Source organism: Eretmochelys imbricata, chromosome 11 (genome assembly GCF_965152235.1).
Source record: "Eretmochelys imbricata isolate rEreImb1 chromosome 11, rEreImb1.hap1, whole genome shotgun sequence".
Taxonomy (NCBI): Eukaryota; Metazoa; Chordata; order Testudines; family Cheloniidae; genus Eretmochelys; species Eretmochelys imbricata.
In genome coordinates, this window is record NC_135582.1 from 37060507 (window position 1) to 37075062 (window position 14556).

General features: G+C 41.1%; 1 protein-coding gene across 6 annotated transcripts in view; it reads right to left on the reverse strand.

The window, feature by feature from the left end:
- LOC144272505 (sodium channel protein type 2 subunit alpha-like) overlaps positions 1 to 14556 on the reverse strand; it is a 130587-nt gene that overhangs the window by 27781 nt on the left and 88250 nt on the right. For all 6 annotated transcript variants that reach the window (XM_077830615.1, XM_077830613.1, XM_077830612.1 and 3 more), the window contains 2 exons: positions 7827 to 7981; positions 5390 to 5563 (listed from right to left, as the gene is read on the reverse strand). In XM_077830615.1, the coding sequence (XP_077686741.1) occupies positions 5390 to 5563; positions 7827 to 7981 (329 nt within the window). The remainder of the gene's footprint in view (positions 1 to 5389; positions 5564 to 7826; positions 7982 to 14556) is intronic.

Genomic DNA, 14556 nt, shown 5'->3' on the forward strand with positions numbered 1-14556 from the left:
CAGCTGAAAGCCATTTGCACACACTCTGTGTGCAAGAGTAGGTGGCTTCTTGTCTCATACATTTGCCAAAAGAGTCAAACAATTTAGGAAATTTCTGAAGGGCTTTGTCCTCTGCAGATACAAAGCCAAGGCCCTACAGACATCCAGAGAGTGCAGTTACCTGTCCTCTCTGGTGGCATGTGGCTTTGGATAGAACACAGGTAAGTGGATGACCTGGTTTTGATGAAATTCAGAGGTAATTTTTGGGATGAATTTGGGGTGCAAGCTCAGGGAACCTTTTCATTGTGGAAGACTGTCTAAGGTGGATCAGCCATAAGGGCCCCCAACTCACCTATTCTTCTGGCTGAGGTAATTGCAACCAGGAATACAACCTTCATAGAGAGGTGAGCAAAGGAACATGAGGGTAAGGGCTCAAAGGGACCCTTCATTAGTGATGACAGGACTAGGATAGGATCCAAGGGGCTGCATTAGAACCACTGTGAGGGATCACATGGGTAAGGGCGGGGTCCTGTTGTGGGGAGGACCACTGATTCTCAGCAGTGTAGTGTGCTCTGTGGGAGTGGGAGAGTGCCCAAGAAGCTCTGGAATCTATATTGGGAATAACTTTCTGTCTCAGTACAGTCAGTAGAGTTGTCATCCAGGTCTCAAACTCACCTGAGGAATATAAATCCTCTGAATCAACAGGTGGAGTCATTGGTACCCGTTGTCTTATTATTCCCCATCTGGTTGACTGTACTGGTGTGTGGTGATCTCTGGTGTGGGAACCTCTCTGCAATGACTGGTTCCAAGAGTATTGGTGACTCTTGGTCAGCATATACAGCTAGGTCATCAAGAATAGTATACTTTACCCCTGAGGCTGAAGGACTTCTCTCTCTTGGTGGAGTTGACAGTGCTGGTTGAGACCAGGTGGTAAGTCACAGGTATTGATGACTCCTCCTTGCTGCTGTGAGTCTGTACTGTTGGTGTAGAGGGTTTCCATTCTCATCTTTTCCTCACCAGTACCGAGGCTGAGTCTGTCCCACCCATGGCTGATGGTTTGGGGCACAGTTGAGTCTTGGTACCAATTAGCCAGACCCAGGCTCCTTGTGACCTCCTGACACATCTGTACTAAGATGCAGAGTCTCACCTGATTTGGAGGATGTAGGGGAAGAGATCCTCTTCTCAGATGAACACTTTAGAGGGGATTTCGCTCACTATTTGTGAGAGTGCTTTCTCTTACCCTCCTCCTCCTGTCAGCTCTCCCCTCTGTGATTCCAGAGTCAGGGAAAACCATGGCGACCCACGGTCAGACTGGAATCTCATTTTGGCAATGAAAGCAATACGTTTTCCTTCAGGAGGAAAAATTTTGTGTGGGGGCCTTTTGATTTCTTCCTCCTCCTGTTGCATATGTAAGACTAGTATGGACTGCCTTCCGTCCCGTACCAAAACTGGCATCAGTTCTGAGCTCAGATGATATTGCACTATAAAAGCATTAATTGTAACAGAGTTCTATGATATAATACTGGAGAAAGAAAATTGCTAGGTACATTTACCAAATGTTTTAATTTCGTAAGATTTGTATTTTATCTAATGTAAAATTATTTACCTAATACATTTCCTTTCTAAAATTGGCATCTACACCAATCATTCCAGTGCATTCCTTTTATATGTGCAGAGATTAGGTGCAGTTCAAATTAAATCAAAGTTTGTCTCAGAGGACATACCAACTCTGGATCCTACCAAAAAGTGTAGAAACTTATAAATTATTAAACAGACAGCTATTTATAGAAAAATTGCAGAACAGACTTCTAAAATGTTTTACACTACAATCACAAAAAAATTATACCTCCAAAAAGTTAAACTCCAGTAGCTGTAGGAAAGATGTCAGACAATGAATGCATATTGCCAAGTAAGAAAGTCACCATTCTATCTCATGACATTTTCAGCAACAAGAATATCCAGCAGTAAGGAACAGCAGAAGAAAACGTTTCATAGCCAAGAGTAAAATAAAAATATGTAAAAGCATGAGACGATTGGGGCTGGCAATGCTCTTGAAAAATGTAACAGCTAGCATTGTTATCAGATAGTTATACTTTTTCTTTTTGTGTGTAACCAGGACCCTTAACTTATCTGGTTTTCTAGGTGTACTCCCCATCCTACAAGGCTTGCATCTGTTATGAGAATCCTGGTTCAGTTGCAGCTGAAGACTCCATTATAACAAGACTCCTTTTGGTTCAACAGTGAGAAGTATAGTACTGCTGGTAAAGTTTATTTGCGAGCATATCAACTACTGAGTGATTTTAGTGTTTACACTGGTAACTTTCTTATGTGCAGTTAAGTCTTTGGTGGGACCTCAATGCATGAAAACCTCAGGTCCAGTTGAATGCATAGCTTTATTGTGCATTTGGAGTAGTGTAAAAGTAGCTCTTTCAAACTTATAATGGGCCTGAGATGTGTAAGGGCATAGTCATGCTGATGTTTTGATGGAAGAAATTTCAACTGAATTTTACCTGGGACTTCTCCTGAAGTTTCTGTTCCAATATGTACTTCTTGCAGAGAGCCAGAATACCAATGGAATATTTATGTTGGATACAGTTACTAGAGGACTGCCAGCTCCTGAGCTGTTCAGAAGCTTGGAGAGAATGCTTATACTTCTTTGTATTTTCTGCAGCTATTTCTTCCTACTTTTCCTGAAGACTTTAGATCCTATCAACTATGAAGAGCACACAAAACAAAGTTCAGTCTTAACTAAACTGGTGCCTGGCAACTGAGTTGGCGGAAAAGTTCTCATAGCAAAACACCTTAGGAATCTACTATTCAAGAAGTGGTGAGTGAAATATTATGAAGCACTGTGAGGATCTCCTCATATTTAAAGGGAACAATACAGCTTTATGGTTATCATAAGAATATAAGAATGGCCATACTGGGTCAGGTCAGAGATCCATCTAGTCCAGTATTCTGTCTTCTGACAGTGGCCAATGCCTGGTGCTTCATAGGGAATGAACAGAACAGACAATCATTGAGTGATCCATCCCGTCATCCATTCCCAGCTTCTGGGAAACCGAGGCTAGGGACACTCAGAGCAGGTAGGTTCCCTATCCACACTGGCTAATAGCTGTTCATGGACCTGTCGTCCAGGATCACACCATATTGTTGCTGTGTTGGGAAAAGCAGCTGAGAAGCCTCAGAGTATCTCTAGTGCATTTTGCCTACTGGGTTTCTGAGAAGCCACCATGTCTTTCACAAAGGACGCCACTGCTTCATTAGATTTTCAGAATTTTAATTATATGACACTGCATTTTCTGACAGTTGGCTCTTTTCCCTGTGTCTTGGTTTTCCTAATCTCAAAGATAATGTCTTAAAAAGCAAGGGTAGGGGCAGTCCATGTATCACCTTCCTACCAAGGATGTCTCTGGAAAGGTACTTTATCTTCATGAGATGCAGGGTTCTGGGTTGTTTTTTTTTTTAAATAGATGGAGATACTAATTCCAAAATCTGTGTTGGGGATGGGGGGGGGTAGTATCTATTAAAAAGCAGGCCTTGATGGACAAATAGAAATGGAAAATTAAAGATCATGGGTTTCTGGAGATATATTGTGTGGAATTCTACCATGGCACAGCAATCCTAGCAGCTGAGCCATGGATGAGTATAGCTGGGAAATCACTAGCTTCCCATTATTTATGAAATTACCCAATGTTTTCATTCAACATTTTAGTTTTTATCAGCAATCCCCATTTGGATCCTATGCAGTCTTCAAAGGAGATTATGAGAAAACCCGTTTCTAATTTTGTTTGAAGACGATAGTTTCCCTTATTTTGAGACCTCCTTCCTCTTCTTTTATGTGGTTAAAGGCACTGCCTTGTGGGCAGTGGTGTTATAGCTGTCCAGAGCTTGTGGTCATGGCACAAACAGATAGTTTCCTCTTCTGAAGAACAGAGCTGTTGGAACAGGAAAGAGGGGAAGGAGTCACATCATCTGTTTTAAGTGTCTTATGAGCCACTATCTCTGTCTCAGAAAGGGGAGTTAATCTTATACTTTTTTTGCAGTGGTGAGGGAGAGACTTTACCTAGATAGGTGGGTAAAGGAAACCCAGAAGATAAGGTTAGAGTTTCAGTGCTCTAATGATTTCTCAGCTGAGGAGAGGGAGAGAGGAATTAGAATCTGAAATGAGATCATTATTGTACAAAAATGAACAAAAAATAAAATTCTAAAACAAATTGATTGGGAGACGCTGAACTACTAACTTGCTTTATCTGTGGAAGCAAAGAACATAAACAAACATAAAAAAAGAGAGACCCAACAACTAAAAACCCAAGTATTTACAGGAAAGGAAGGGATATGCTTGAACTGCTGCTGGTTGCAGATTTAGAACTTTTGGCAGGATTCCAGAGTTTGTGTGGCCTTGTCAGTTTGTTTGAATTTTTCCCAATGTCTGCAAAGACAGAAAGAACTCATGAGTATGAACTCATGTAGCTGTCATAAAATAAAATATATGCATGGGAGTTTTGAAAGTTTCTAAATGACTTTGGAGTGCAAATCCCCGTGATTAGTGCTCCTAAGTCATATAGGTGCTTATGAAGATACCAATCTATGTTTTTTATCATAGCTAGCAGTAAAACAGTAATTCTATTACCCATAAAAATAGATCACTTCTGTTTTAAAGTATAGTATTCAGAGAGACAATATAGACAGAAGCCAAGCCAAAACTGAGACTGAGGAGAAAAGCCAAGCCAAAAGTGAGAAAGATTTAGTTCCCAATATAAGCTTTAGAACACTGGTGGGCAACCTGCGGCCTGTCAGGGTAATCTGCTTACGAGCCACCAGACAGTTTGTTTACATTTGCACGGCCACCCGCAGCTCCCAGTGGCCGCAGTTCACTGTTCCTGGCCAATGGGAGCTACAGAAAGTGGTGGCTAGCATGTTCCTGCGGCCCGCACTTTCCCGCAGCTCCCATTGGCCGGGAATGGCGAACTGTGGCCACTGGGAGTTGCGGGTGGCCATGCAAAATGTAAACAAACTGTCTGGCGGCCCGCCAGTGGATTACTCTTGTGGCCCGTGGGCTGCAGATTACCCATCACTGCTTTAGAAGGTCAGAAGTGGCTGAAAAATGGTAGAGGTTATATTTAAAGTTGTCTTGCCACCTCATCGAACAGGAATGCTAGAAAATCAACATGAGGATTACTGCTGAAAACAAACAGAAGATGCAGAATGAAATGGAACATACAAATGCAGTTTTAATGAGCCATTAAATAACTACAAGGCATCAGGAAAATGTTCACCAGTCGTGATTTTTTGGTCATTTTTAACCCAGAATACTGTCCTCATTATACATGTCACTAACAATGAGTTATGTAGGATGGCTAACTTAGAGAAGAGTAAAAATAGGTTATTTAGAAAATACAGTACATACATCAACAATCAGGAAGTCCAGCCAGCACCAGGCATTGGTGAAATAGGTTTGAAAACCATAGGCGATCCATTTTAGCACCATTTCCAGAATGAAGATGTAAGTGAAGACCTTATCAGCATATTCTAGCATGATCTTGATAGTCTTACGCTTTTCAATATATATATCTTCAAAAGCCTGTGAACAAACAAATAGTATTCAAGTTCGGTATTCATAAGCCTTTCCAAGTTGCAATTTAGGCTGCATGGGCCAAAGATGAAAAGGAAAGGGTAAATCACTTTCCAATTCAGGATGTTTTCTGCAGGTAGTATTTATCACTGATTATAATATATATTTTTGAGATTTGAGTCTTTGGTACATGGTGATGGGAGTGATCTACAACAATCCAAAGGTTTTTAGAAAACTGTCTACTGGCATCCCAGACACAGACCCTGTAACTCAGACAAGCCAAATCTCAATTCAGTGCATAAGGCAATATTACACATGAATACTTGCAGTTCACAAAAGTATGCAATAAGTATGGGGCAAGAAGAAATGAGGCACAATGACCCAATGCCGTATACTGTAAGTGACACATCCCTAACCCTCAAATGACAGCTTATGCAGTGAATAACTACAGGAAATATAAACAGACACTTGTTTCCAGGTGTCTCTTTTTAAGACACAAGCAGGATATATGATAGAGTGTCAAAATAAATGAATAGCTTATGAGATTTTGGCTACAAACCTAGAGAATTTTTAAAAAATGTAATTTGGAGAATTTTGCCAGACTAGCCTGGGTATGTAGGTGTGTAAAAAATAATGGGAGGGTAAATGGGTAATTAAAGTGAAACTCATATGTTGACTGTGCAAAGAAATTAGTACAATTATGTAACAATGGTTTATCCTTATAAAACATGGATACGAAGATCTGTTTCTAATATGTGAATTAAAAATACCCTCTCCTAGTCAAAGTTACTACTTACACAAATAGAACTTTTCATACAAGAAATTTAATTTGATAGAAATTAAGTGGCCCAGAAGATGATTTATTAATTTGGTGAGAAGCAAGTTAATGCCCTATACCCTGTTACCGGATGCCTAGCAAGCAGTCATGAAGCCTAGAGACGACACATCAGAAATATCAATTTTAAATTAGAGTCATGCCCTAAGGGAAAGGTTAGGATTATAAGAAATACACATCTGTGTAATCTGTATCACTGAAAGTTAGGCCCTGAAAGTTCACAGGGATTCCTTGTCTAGGGATTCCTTGTCCTTGCTACACCATTGTGGGATTTTTTTAAAGTGTTTGCAAGCATTGTCCCTTAAAAAAAAAAAAGCATCTTGTTGCTGTCTAGTCAACCACCAAAATCACGCAGTTCACCTGTTACCCTCCCATGTCTACCCATGGACTCTTGCTCCTAAATGGAAATTGACAGCCTGGACCCCATTAGTCCTATTCTCTAAAACCAGCTCCCCAATCATGCACTTATCTGCAGTTTCTTACACCGAAAACTCTCCTCCCCTCCCCATCATCTTGCAGTCCAACTGTTCCTCCCACCTGCTATCTACCAGTTTGTCACAATGACCTCAACTGCTGATGTTTTTGCTACTACAACATTACCCCAGAATTCTGTGTGTGCAGTGGCAAGGGGTAGACAGAGCTGAAGGTAATCTGACAAATTAAAAGGCAGCAATGATAAAGAACATGTTAAAATCTATGAGCTCTCTCTATGCAATAAAAGACACCCAGAAGGCTGGGAGAGAGAGAGGAATTTGGCTGGAGGAATTTATACAGGAGTATGATCCAAGAACCTTGATAAGAGTTTTTACATGTCATTTTATATTTGTTTTCTTTTTCATCTGATCAGACTTTTACAAAATCTGGGTTTGACCACCACTCCCATTTCCCCATAAAATAATAAAAGCTAGATTGTGGCTGGCCCCACAGAGGTACACAAGGAGGGAAAGAGAGTTACACACATAGGGCAGCCACATCTCTGCTACTGTATTCTCAGCAACCAAAGACAGGGCTGACAGAGACTCCAAAGGGGATATGGCTAGATACCGAATAAGGAAAAGAAAGTGGTCTAGCGAAGGTATGAATTCATACATATGTACAGGTGTTACAGCCTCTATTTTTGTGTGTATTTTCCCAATGCTCCTGCAAGTATTCGGGTCTCAGCCAGCCAGAATGCTGAAAGGGAAATTCCACACACTCACAACCTGACCGTAATACAAACTCTGGCCAGAACAGTGTGAAGAACTAACCTCTATTAAATGGTAGGATAAGGGAATTCTGGGTGTCCCCAGATGAGACATTTTTTATTAAAATATTTTTTAAAAATCATTTTTTTTCCTAGTGGAAAAAAACCTGTGCTATACGTATCTCTTTGATTAACCACTCTTCTAAAGCGTGTTTTCTCTCAGAAATATTATGCCTGTTACACATTTCACTTACCAGAGCACCACTGCTGAGGAGAATCATGAAGACAATGAAGGTTTCAAACCAGTTGTGTTCTACTATCTTATAGCAGGTTTTTCGAAGATTCCACCAGATTTTTCCTTTCTTATCTTCTAGGCTGACTTGACAGAACTTGAACTTCCGTACACAGCCTAGTAATCAGGACAATAAATTTTGACAAATCAATTTGTGATATTATTTTGAAATAGTAAATCATTGCTGACAAGTTAAATTTTTATACTAAGTTTCTGCTATCCTCCTGACTCTATATCAAACAGGGAATCAGAGACAATGATATAGTTGAGCTCACTTTCATTTACAACTCTTTTATAAAATGTACATACAGAACTAGAAAACAAATCGTAGCTACCAGAAGGCAGAGACTAAAGGACTGATCCTGTAGACATTTATACATGAGTAACTTCACTCATATGAATATGTTCCACATGTGTGTTTTTGTAGGATTGGTCCCTAAGAAAATATGACAGTATTTTTAATTAAAACAGTGTAATTATATACTAGGATATTGTAAAATGGTCAGTCTAGTAATTTGGACTCAAAATGTAGTTTTTTTTGGTGAGGGGGTAGAATCAAGTTTCTGTATAGCCTAACATGAAAATAAGTTTCCTTTTGTGGAAATATTTTCTCTACTGAAAAATTAGAGTCAGAAATAAATTAGGTTTTTTTAAAATGCTGTTTTAATTATATCTACTAAGTTTAAGAACCAGATCCTACCAAGATTTACCAGTTGTAGGGCTTACTATTGTGAGTAGTTCCATAGGCAGATTACTCAACAGCAGCAAATAGTGTAGTAAGTGTTTTGCACCATTTATCCCATCAAACCCAATTCTACAAATATTTATTCACATAAGTAATCCACTGGATAAAGTGAAGTTATGTATGGCACAAGTCACTGCAGGATTTGACTTTTAATTAATAACAAACTTTTATTTCAAAAATGATTTTACCTTGATAGTTCCCCTTTCAATTTCTATGAACCTTTTTCCAAGAGATTTACTTGAACGCTACAACTTGTAAATAACAATTCTGTTGTACACGTGCACAAAATAATAGTGATATTCAATATGTTTTTCAGTGGGAGAAAAAACAGAATTTATACACACGCTAATTATGGTTTATCCACATCAGGAAATCTCAGCAAGCTGGATGATTAAAATATTTAGTTCCTGTCAGAAATATTTAAACGCCTGCATAATCCACCTTGTTGCAGACATCAAAGATAAATGCTGACTGGTGTGAAATGTCAGCACCATAGCTATCTTTTTTGGCATTGTTCTTTTTTTGTTTTAAATCCTATTACTTTTGACACCAACTTTGAAATTTAACGCATTTCCTTGGTGATTTGGGGTTATATTTCTGCTCACGTTTTTGCTTATGCAAGTAGTCCCATTGATTTTGTTCCTTTGTTGTTGTTTTTTCCTCCCAATTTGGAGAACACTATTACGTTTCCCTTTTCTCCTACTGGAATAAAAATTAATAAGACTGGGCTATTTTACTTCCCTGTTTGTAAATTATCACCAGTGGTGTCAGCCTGAATGTGATCTGAGAATGGTATTCACTAATTTTATGCAGACACAGCACTGAAACCACATTTTGGTGTACCCCTCCTTTCCACATCTCCCATCATCAACATACTTTGTTGCTCTTGTAAGATAATATTGTATCTTTTTGGAGGGAGAAGGATTTTTTTGTTGTTTCTGAATAAATCTAGAGGAAAGGCCATGAGTTCATACTTACAGAATGTAACCACCAATTGATTGAGGATCAAAAGATAATTGAGACAGTAAAATTCCAGATTTCTAGCCAAGTCAAATGTAATACAGTAGGAATCAATCTCTGAATTCATACAGGAAGAAAATTTCTGAAAACTGGAAATCTGTTTATTACATGTCAGAAAATTATCATTTAGTCAATTTGAGAGACACTTCTCTCCTTTTTGCATATTCCTTCATGCATTTGTATATAAGGAGAGGCCTGCTCTGACTCTCTTCTCTACTCATCACCAGGGAGTTAAGGTATCATTCTTTTTAGTTCAATCAAACATCACTTACTTTCCTCCCCGTCTGATGGGGGGGTGGGGGGCAGGGGAAAGGGGTATCTGAAATGTTGACCAGATACAGTATTGCCAATCTCAAATGTTCCAAAATCATGAGTCAGGCCTCAAACATGAGAGTGGATTAAATATCATGAAATTTAAAAGAATAATACATTTTGGGTTCATTTTGTGTCTTCTGGTTTCTGAGTCTTTAGGGTGCACTCAAGCATTCTGCTGCATCTAGGAGGGCTAGAAACTTTTAAAAAAAAGCCTGAGATTTCGTTAACAACGTAACTTCAGGAGCAGGGTGGGGCTTTAAGGAAAACATCAAATATCACAAGAACTGATAACACTGAACATATCACAACATTCATGCCAGGACAATCTTGAGGCCAAACTAAACAACAGATATCTATATATGAAAAGAAAACCTACACAGGCAAGCTAAACTGATATGAAACAAGTTTAAATTGATTTCAGAGCATTTCCAGATACAAATTTCCACAGATTTTATGAAATAGTTTGAAATGCAGCTGATACTGGCCACTGTCATACACAGGATATTGGACTAGAACCACGTGGCCACATGGTTCAATTTCACATGGCCATGTCTGCTGGGGGTTTGGTGGGGTTTATTTTTTTGTTCAAACATACCACTTGTAGAATTGTCAAAGTGATCTAAAGAATGTGTACTTCGAGATTTTGAAAATTTGTCTGCCAAGTATGCTACCCATACTGCAAGGCTTGCGTCCATAGTGAGTATACAAGGGTCTAGAGTAGAAACTGGGTTAACTTTGAGCACATTATTTGTACTTACCTGTTCCACAAAGGAGAATTCACATGCCATCTGAGAATGACACCTAATGCATTGCATGGCATCAGGAGTGTGCAAAAAGGACCTCAAAAAGTGATTCAGAGAAGCCCACTCAAGGGATGAAGCCAATGCATGGCACTAGCAATCCTAGCTTTGGAAATAATAGGTTATGGATGAGCTCTGCCAGGGAATGATCAATGCAGTGAAATTTTGGATCTTTGCAATTCTTTGCTGTGTTGGTAAAATTATGGCCAGAGCTATGCCTGTTTTGACCCATGGGTGAGCAATTCTCTACATTGGGTTCAGAAGCTCTTCTTGATTTTGAAGAACTGGTGGGTATGAGTCCTTTCCATCAGCTTTCCAGTTATCAATGGTCAGCTTCTCTGGGCAGGACACTGACTAGCTTATTGTCTATGAAAGGATATAGGTTTCTAATTTATGACCTGTACCTTGCTGTGACTACTGCTAGTTGTTACTTAAAATTCTGAGGGCAGAAAGGGTGATCAGAAGGAAGAGTCTTGTACAGAAATTGTGACCTCTTATACACAAATGCTCATTTTGTCTTTGTCATGCTGAGGATATTGTTGGTTTGGAGAAAAATCTATGCAGGTTTCTTTGGAAGCTTCTGCTTCAGATTTCTCCCTCTGCCATGGTAATAGTGTCTTCCTGGATACCCTTGCTGCTAGTAGCAACCAGTAGATTGCTATGCTGGCTTTGATAGTGAGGTCTGAGGCCTCTCTGTATTCTCAGCTACTAACTTATCTGAAGTTTTCCCAAACTGCTCTTTCTGATCTGTGCATTTGGATGTATAAGGTATCTATTTAGGATGACTGATTGCTACTCAGGGTGTAACATGGCTTCCTTGCGGCCAGCAAGTTAAAAGCCATTGCTCTGGTCACAAATCACATCAAGGGTTTGACAAGAAAAGAGCCCCAGACGTCACAAGGATCATACCCCTAGATGATGAGCTACTTGCTTTCCACTGAGTAGGCTTTCCTTACTAAATATATGAAAAACTTTTGGTCTGAATGGTGATAGCTGCAGCTTTGAAACTGCTGTGTACTGTGTCATCACTCTTATGATCTATGGGGTCTTTTGGAAGTAATTTTCCTTCTGAAGGTGTTTCGCTGGTGAAGCTACTGCTGCACCAAACTTAGGCTCCCAAATCTTATGAAATTTCTTTGTTTTCATATCACATTTTAGTTTAACACTTGATTTTAATCAGATGTCCTTTTAGAACGCATCTGCCAGAAACTATGTATTTAATATTGCTTGAAAGGGAAGGCATTTCACTAATATTAATAAAGTTCCTTGTAAGCCACTGGCACCCTGTCCTGGGAAAGTCCTGCAGTTTTTTTCCTTTCCTTCTCTCCTAATGGTGCATGTGTGGTAGCTCCTCTGGCTATTTACAGAGGACAGACAGCATGTTATTATTCATCCTGGCCTGGGGACCATGCCACCACAGTGGGGTACCGGTACAAATACTTGTGGAAGTAGCTTGTTAGATGTCCCTAGGAGCCTAAAAGGTTGCCTACCTGCTCCCCCAGGCTGGCAAGCACCCAAGTACTGCAGATGCAACCTATTACTACTCAGGGCTTTACTCAGTAACTCAGGGGTCCTTTTGAACATTGGAAGGGATTTCCCATTTACTCCTCTAATGGTGCAGTTCTGCAGGATGTGGAATCCTGATGAGTCTCTGTTCTGGTCACAGGCTGCCTGACATGCTTCTTATGCTTTAGTGTGAAGCCAGTCTGTGGAGTAGGGGAGGGGTGGAGAGAAAGACCCTTTCCCAGTCTTTCAAACTCAAAGCCCCCTTCCCTGGGGGAAAAAAAAAGGATTATGGCTGATGATCAAAAGACACATTTCCCATTCTGCTGCTGCCTGAAAACTGAGCCTCTTTACCTGGCAGAGCAAGGTTCTTGGGCAGAAACTCAGACAGGCACAATTCCCATTACACTTCTGGCTGAGGGAAGGCTTCACAGGAGTAACAAGCTACTCTGCATGCCCAGTCATGCTGCAGCGTGGAAGAGGGGCTGAACCTCTGATTTTCACCCCACCTGTTCATTAACAACACTAATTGCTGCCTCGTGAAGAACACACATGCTTTTGCCTTTTTGGGACCTGGAGTCTCCGGGGTTTGAAAAACTTACCCCTCAGCGTCATGAAAATCCTCCAATTCGTAGTGGGAGGCAAAGGAGCACTGCTTCTTCCCCCAAGAGCTGAGGACCCACTTTAGTATCCACGAGGGAATGTTTGGGTCCTTTCAGGGGTTCTCTCCCCCCTCCAGCCCAGGTTTGAGCTGAAGGGAAGGCTTAGTCCTGGATCCCCCCACAAAAACAGTGGACCTCATCTGAATTCCAAAGGTGGGTGGTACTGTCATTAGAATGAATGAAGAGAGAAGCTGTGCAACAGCAGATGGATAAGAGGATGAGACGGGTATGAGGTAAATGGACAAAAATTTCAGGGGGAGGGGAACAGGTTTTGAAAAATGCTGTGAAGGTACGTTTGCAGCAGATTCCCTAGAGTCTGTAGCCCTATCCTGCTATGGCAGGGGAAGAAGGTGGCCAGGCGCCGGCACTGGGAAGATCTGCAGCTTCATCCTCTCTGGCCTCCTTGATTCCCACAGTGTTAGTTTTTAGTATTTTCATAGTTCCCACTGTTTGCCAGAAGCTGGGAATGGGCAACAGGGGAAGGATCTCTTGGTGATTACTTGTTCTGTTCATTCCCTCTGGGGCACCTGGCATGGGCCACTGCCAAAAGACAGGATACTGGGTTAGATGGACCTTTGATCTGACCCAGTATGGCCGTTCTTATGTTCTTATAGTGCCTTTCCCTTCATTTTATCAATTACACAGCTGTTAAAAATGCCATCCTCATCTGTAGATGACCCCACAAGTCTCCCGTCTTTGAATACCTCTGCTACTTCTTCGTACCCTACTGTATCAACATTTTGTCCTTGCCTTTGAAAGCAAGGCAGCACCACTGCACAGATCTTGGATCCTGTTTCTTATTGTGTCCCCCTCACTCCCTCCTCTCCAAAACCAGCCTTGCCACTTTCTTTCTCTCACTCACAGCCTGATGTCTTCCTCCCTGTAGCCCCTCTGCATGAAATATCAATCCTAGTGTGCAAAGCCCCCACTCTCTCCTCATTCAAGTGCCTCCAAAAGACTCACTACTTCCATGAGTTTCACAAACATTAACCCTTAGCCCTGGTCTACACTAGGAGTTGAGGTTGAATTTAGCAGCGTTAAAATCGATTCAACCCTGCACCCGTCCACACGATGAAGCCCTTTTTTTCAACCTAAAGGGCTCTTAAAATCTATTTCCTTACTCCACCCCCGACAAGGGGATTAGCGCTGAAATCGGCCTTGCCAGGTTGAATTTGGGGTACTGTGGATGCAATTAGACGGTATTGGCCTCCGGGAGCTATCCCAGACTGCTCCATTGTGACCGCTCTGGACAGCACTCTCAACTCAGATGCACTGGTCAGGTAGACAGGAAAAGGCCCGTGAACTTTTGAATTTCATTTCCTGTTTGGCCAGCATGGCAAGCTGCAGGTGAGTGCAGAGCTCATCAGCAGAGGTGACCATGATGGAGTCCCAGAATTGCAAAAGAGCTCCAGCATGGACCAAACGGGAGGTACGGGATCTGATTGCTGTGTGGGGAGAGGAATCTGTGCTATCAGAACTCCGTTCCAGTTTTCAAAATGCCAAAACATTTGTAAAAATCTCCCAGGACATGAAGGACAGAGGCCATAACAGGGACCCGAAGCAGTGCTGCGTGAAACTTAAGGAGCTGAGGCAAGCCTACCAGAAAACCAGAGACGCGAACGGCCGCTCCAGGGCAGAGCCCAAAAC